The sequence below is a fragment of the Lycium ferocissimum genome, chromosome 2 (assembly GCF_029784015.1).
Source record: "Lycium ferocissimum isolate CSIRO_LF1 chromosome 2, AGI_CSIRO_Lferr_CH_V1, whole genome shotgun sequence".
Classification (NCBI taxonomy): Eukaryota; Viridiplantae; Streptophyta; class Magnoliopsida; order Solanales; family Solanaceae; genus Lycium; species Lycium ferocissimum.
Genome location: NC_081343.1, coordinates 30,413,551 through 30,419,982, shown reverse-complemented (window position 1 = coordinate 30,419,982; position 6,432 = coordinate 30,413,551). Strand labels below are relative to the sequence as shown.

At 42.3% G+C, this 6,432-nt stretch overlaps 1 protein-coding gene across 1 annotated transcript; it reads right to left on the bottom strand.

The window, feature by feature from the left end:
* Nucleotides 1–4,126: 4,126 nt before the first annotated feature.
* On the bottom strand, nucleotides 4,127–4,744 carry LOC132047495 (uncharacterized). Its single transcript, XM_059438532.1, has one exon. The coding sequence runs from the start codon at nucleotides 4,742–4,744 to the stop codon at nucleotides 4,127–4,129; it is 618 nt and encodes a 205-aa protein (XP_059294515.1).
* Between the last annotated feature and the right edge of the window lie 1,688 nt (nucleotides 4,745–6,432).

Below are 6,432 nucleotides of genomic sequence, written 5' to 3'. Positions count from 1 at the left end.
CCTGGGCATATGCCTGTACCCGGGCAATATCCACCCCTGGCTGGGAAGCCATCGCCATACAACTATCAATCAGATACTTATCCAATCCCATCACATACTGGTGTACCCGATCAGCCATATCAGCCACAATGTGAGGCGCGTATCTGGTCGTGGAATCAAACTCGAGGCTATACTCCCGACACTCTCGCCGCCCTCGCCGATGTAAAAATCGCGGACCCCGGCTCGTCTCGTCTCTCGGGGTAGAAAATGGCCAAGAAAGGCCTTTGTGAACTTGTCCCATACGGCTGGAGGGGCACCCTCACCTCTGGACAGCTCCCAAGACTCGTACCAATTAGCTGCTATGTCATGCAACCGATACGACGCCAACTCTACCGACTCAGTCTCGGAAGCCCTGATAAGCCGCAGCGTACGCCGCATCTGTCTGATGAACTCCTGGGGGTCCTCTTTGGGCTTTGACCAAAAGAACTCCGGCGGATTACAGGTCAAGAAATAGCGGGCCCTCTCCACCGTCACGTCCGTCCGCACGGTCATCTCCCTCGCCCCATGTTTCCGTGAACCCGCCCGCCACCAACTGCAAGCAGACGGATGACGTCCCTCATAGCCCCGTCCTCCGCCCCCGGCCGAGGAGCCGGGGGCTCGGGCACTCGAACCTCGGGGGCGGGCGGTGGAGCCGCCTCTGTCCGCCCCGGCCGGCCGCTCGCTCTATGCCCTCTCGATGGTGATGGGGTGGCGTAACCGGCCGACCGGGCAAAATCTCGGCTCGATGGGCCGAGTACGGGCCCGACCGTCTCCCCACCGCAGTAGACTTGCCCTTCCGGGGCACCGTCACCTTTCTCGGAGGCATCGCGAAAACATAGCAACCATTAAGGAGGAGTTATCCCGATAATACGCCTTATCGCACGATCTAAGATCGAAAAAAGATAACATCCTAAATGTCTCGTAGCCTCCGTTTATAGATGTGGTGCACGACACACCGATAAACGGACTCTACTAGACACGGTCTGTAGACATTCCGAGGACGAACCGCTCTGATACCACTTTTGTCACGACCCAGCCCCGTAGGCCGTGACTAGTGCCCGAGCTGGGCACTCGTACCCACCTATTCATTATAATCAGATCATAGCAAACAGAATAAGAACTTATGCGTACAAAAAGGCACGATATCACACATACACATATATATACATGTCATACACATAGCCTGAAAATATACAGAACACACACGACTGAACAATGCTACCCATAACCCACATACATGTCTAAAGACCTCTACGAGTAATAACAGAATCGTATGACGGGATAGGGCCCTGCCGTACCCTGAACAAACATGAACGAATGTATAACAAAAGAGGCTGTACCAAAACACAGGCTCCGGATAAGGGAGCTCTCCAAAATGGCTGAGTAGGGATCCTAAGCTGGCGGCTCACCCAAGCGAGTATCTGTACCTGCGCGGCATGAAACGCAGCCCCCGAAGAAAGGGGGTCAGTACGGAATATGTACTGAGCATGTAAAGCATGAAACACAGTAAACTGAATCGTACGGAAATAAAGAAACGAAAAAAGTAGTACGAACCGGAATCTCATAAAGCTTACCTTGAAACGTAAATCATGTATTTCAGAATCATAAATGGTCTGAGTGACATAAATAGAAAATCATCTTGAACATATGCATACATAACATGCCCCGGCCCTCTAGTGAGGGACGCGGTAAGTAAAATCATCATATATATATATGTACATGTAACGTGCCCTGGCCCTCTAGTGAGGGACGCGGTGAATGGAATCATCATATGCCATCCTGGCCACCTCCCCGTCATCACATCATCATCATATATATATATATATATATATATATATATATATATATATATATATAACATGCCCCGACCCTACTAGTGAGGGACGCGGTGAATAATGCAGAGGAAGTGCACGAATACATGCCCGGCCGGGACGCAAGTGAAGGAAATAGCAACGCTCGCACGAGCGAGTAGTGAGAAACCACATGCATATAAATCATCATCATAGACTCAATGAAATAGTAAGTAGCTGCCGCTCGAAAGTCCAAACGGAAAATCGTGTTAAATTCTTTCAAAGACAAATCGTAATGACTATACAAAAAGTAAACCTCGGGGACCCCGGACATGCATCAACCAATCCGGGCTCGCCCATGAAAGTTAACATCGTTATGCGTTACAAAACTTCCTACGGACGTTTCAAAGCAATCCGGTTCCATCTACGAAAGTTACAGACGTTCGTAGTTTCGGAATCGTTTAGGAACAGAACCCCTTTTTAAAGGCAAAACTTTTATGCAGCTTTTGAAATCCATTCATGTAAAGAACGTAAAGACCATAGCATGACCATATTAAGAATGCTAACATCAATAAACGAGTATGAATCATAACGTATTCGGAATCTAAGAGTGGAATTACCTCTAAGCTCGTATCATAGCCTAATTACACTAAGACATGCCAAAGGAAGAAGGGTGAGCTTTACATACCTCGTCCGCTCTCCAAAGCTAATCAAAATTACGTCGCGGACTTCCCAAAATCTACAATACGTCATTAAATATCAAACGTTAGCTAAAGGCATTTAGGAACCCGATTCCAAACAAGCACCAAATTCTACAGAAATTTGGGCAGCATTTCCCCTGTAAATACACCAACCCCGAGATTTCAACTCGGCCAAATTCATCAACAACAACACCAACAATCAAACCAACAACATTAATAATCAATTCCAAATGCATTTTAACATTAGTAGCTCTTTTTTACATAATTCAACAACATTCACAATTTTCCAATATACCCACTTCAACTACTTACATTCCAACCAATATTCATGTTCATACATTCAATTTCTAATCCAAACCATTCAAACAATATTCAAGAACACTTTAAACAATTCACACAATATTTCCAACAATCCAACCAACACTCCAACTCACCCGAAATCCTCCCCAAACCCGAGAACATCACTAACACATTCCTTCTTCCAAAACTCATAAACTACATCAACAATCTACATGTTAACAATGTCATCACCATAAATATAAAATCTACATAAGAATCACATGAACTTCTAATCAACCCACACAATTACAACTTCAACTTGCACCATTAAATCTCATTATCAACATAGAATTCACAACGACAACAACTAAAACACTAACTAACATTACTTCATTCCTTGCCATGCATAACACCCCCTATTCGGCCAACACACCCCCCATGCAAATTTCATGATTTCCATTCATTTTCTACACATTACAACAACACATAAACATGCTAATTACACTTAATTTATTATTCCTACACATTACACACAACACACGGCCAAACCTCAACATTCACGGCTCAACTTCAACTTGATTTCTATCATGAATTTCTTCCATTTTAGCATACAACAACACATATAAACCATTTAAAACACATGAAAACAAGATTAAAACTCACCTTTCTTCACAACTTCTCAACTTGCCTAAAGTTGGCCAAGGATGAAAACGAGTAGGCTATTGCTTGAAACAACAACTCCACGTTACTAAGCACCCTCCAATTAGTAAGTTTGCTTGAAGAAATAATTTTTTTGATGATCAATTCTTGGTCTTGATTTCTCTTGTTCTTGGCCGAATATGGCCTTCTTTTCTCTCCAAATTTTTCTTGATTTTTCTAGAAATGTTGAAGTGTGGAAGATGACTTATTAGTCATCTTTTATTTCATCACATGACCATCCATGTGGCCCTTGGTCCACACCTAGGTGGCCGGCCACATGGTCCTCCATTTTTCTTTTTGTTGAATTTTCAACTTTCCAAAAATAGAATACTTTCCCAAAAATGGAACTTGACCCCAAATGTTTCCTTAATACTTCCATGCCAATAAAATCATACACAACTTAAGCCTTTAAAACATACAAAAGACTCTACTTCGTATTTCGGGACAGTCTTGTCCCCAACTTATCGTAATTCACCCATATTGTCCCGTTGTTCAAAATACGGGATATAACATTTTACATAGTTTTAGGATCAAAACCCATCTAGAGTTGGACATGCCCCAACTTCTAGTGCAACATCAACATCAGAACATCGCTATCTCAGAATCATACAGCTATACAATTTTCCTATGGATAGAAATTCAGAGTTGTAATATTTTTGCAAGTCTTGCCTTTTTTGCTCCTGCACAATGTACATCTTGGATAATCATCTTCACGATTGCTTCTGCTGTTCTTCTTTTACTCTGGAATGCCCTTTGATTCCTCTCTTGCCATATATAGTATATGCATCCTGATAGAGTTATGCGATATATCTCAGCCTTTGCACTGCTCCTATTAGTGTGATCTTTGGCCCATTTTTGCTCTTGGTCCCAGCTGAGTACCTGTCTCTGCATCTTCTGCCACATAAGCAGTTTTTCCCATACCAAGTGTGCTGTTGGGCACTGGAATAACAAGTGTTGTACGCTTTTTGGTTTGGCTTCACAAAGAGGGCATGTTGGGCTGCAGTCAATGTTCCATTTGATGAGCCTGTCTTTGGTAGCTAATCTGCCATGGATTGCTAAATAGTGTATGAACACCCATCTTGGGCATCCATGGTTATTGCATATAATTTTCTTCCACCTTTTGTTTTTGGATAGTCCCCTCTCAGTTTGTTGTATATCTCTCTGATTGAGTAGGTTGGTAGTTGTATAAATGAGGCCTGTGTAATCCCAGCTTCCTTTAAGTACTTTTTTGAATTGAGAATCTTCCTTATTACCCATGAGGCCTGTTTTACTTTTGTGTTCCAGATGTCATTTCCCTTGATATAGTAAGAGTGAACCCATTGCATCCAGAGCTTGTCTTTTTTCTTGCATAGATTCCATAGATGTTTAAGTACAGCAACTCTGTTCCATATATATATATATATATATATATATATATATATATTAGTAATGTTTAAACCCCCAGCTGTCTTGGGCATACATAAAGTATCCCAATCAATCAAAGCTCTTTTTGAGGGTTCAACACTGCCAATCCACAAAAATTTCCTGCATATAGTCTCAATTTGCTAAATGATCTTCTGTGGGAGTATAAAAAGTTGGGACCAAAAATTTTGTATTGCTAGTAGGACACTCTTGATCAACTGGAGCCTGCCTGCATATGAGAGAAATTTTGATGTCCATGTAGTGATCTTCCCAACCATTTTATCCAGGAGAGGTTGACATTATCCAATGGACAACCTTTTGGAGCTTAAAGGCACCCCTAGATATCTGAATGGCAGAGTGCCAGTGGTGAAGCCCAGTACTTAGGTAATCTCCCGTTGATCCTCTAGTGTTACTCCCCCAAGGTATATGCAACTCTTTCCTTGGTTAGCAATCAGCCCAGAGGAAGAAGAAAATAATTGAAATGCATCATACAACATTGTAGCAGAACCAAGATCCCCTCCACAGAGCAGAAGCAGATCATCTACAAATCCTAGTTGGACAAGGTTCAGTTTCTCATATCTAGGGTGAAAATTGAAGTCAGGGCTATTTTTGAGGTTTTTCAGAATCCTACTCAAGTATTCCATAGCAAGTACAAACAAGAAAGGTGATAGTGGGTCCCCTTGCTTCACCCCCTCTCTTTGCATCAAAGGGTGGGGTTGGGTTGCCATTGATCAATATGGAATAGGACACTGTTTTGATACATGTCATGATCCATTTAGTAAAAATGTTAGGAAAGTGTAGCCCATTCAAAATTTTCTCTAAGAAAACCCATTCCACTGAATCGTACACCTTTTGCATATCAATTTTTATCATGCATCTCGGTGAAACACCCTTTCTCCCATACCCTTTAACTAGTTCATGACTAAGAATGATATTGTCATGGATGACCCGTCCAGGAACAAAGGTTGCCTGTCCACTATCTATGAGACTATCCATCACCCCTTGCAATCTAGATGTTAACATTTTCGAGATAATTTTATAAATGGTTGTGCAACAAGAGATTGGCCTATACTGTTTAATGGAAGAAGGATTCTTGACTTTGGGAATAAGTGTGACAACTGTGTAGTTTATGGCTTTATGCATCTCATTAGTGTAAAAAAAATGCAGAATAGCTTGAGTTACCTCACACGCCCAATTGTTGTCCAAGCCTTCTTGAGAAGTGCGAATTAAATCCATCAACCCCTGGAGCCTTCAAGTCATCAATGTCTTTCAATGCTTGGTATATATCATCAGCTGTAAATGGCCTGATCAGGTAGAGTTGGTGCTCTCTACTCAACTTTGGCCCCTTTTCTAACATTGTTGGCTGGATTGCTGGTAATGTTGGGTTACTGTTACCAAGTAGGGATTTATAAAATCGCAGCACCTCTTCTTTAGTGTCAGCTTCATGATGGTCAATTGTACCCGTGTAAGTCACCAGGCTGAGGATTTGATTTTGTGCTGCTCTACTTTTGACCTAGCATGGAAGTAAGCAGTGTTTGAATCTC

What these genes read in the sequence shown, in the direction of transcription:
- LOC132047495 (XM_059438532.1), bottom strand. Translation starts at nt 4,744, where the DNA reads ATGGGTAATAAGGAAGATTCTCAATTCAAAAAAGTACTTAAAGGAAGC.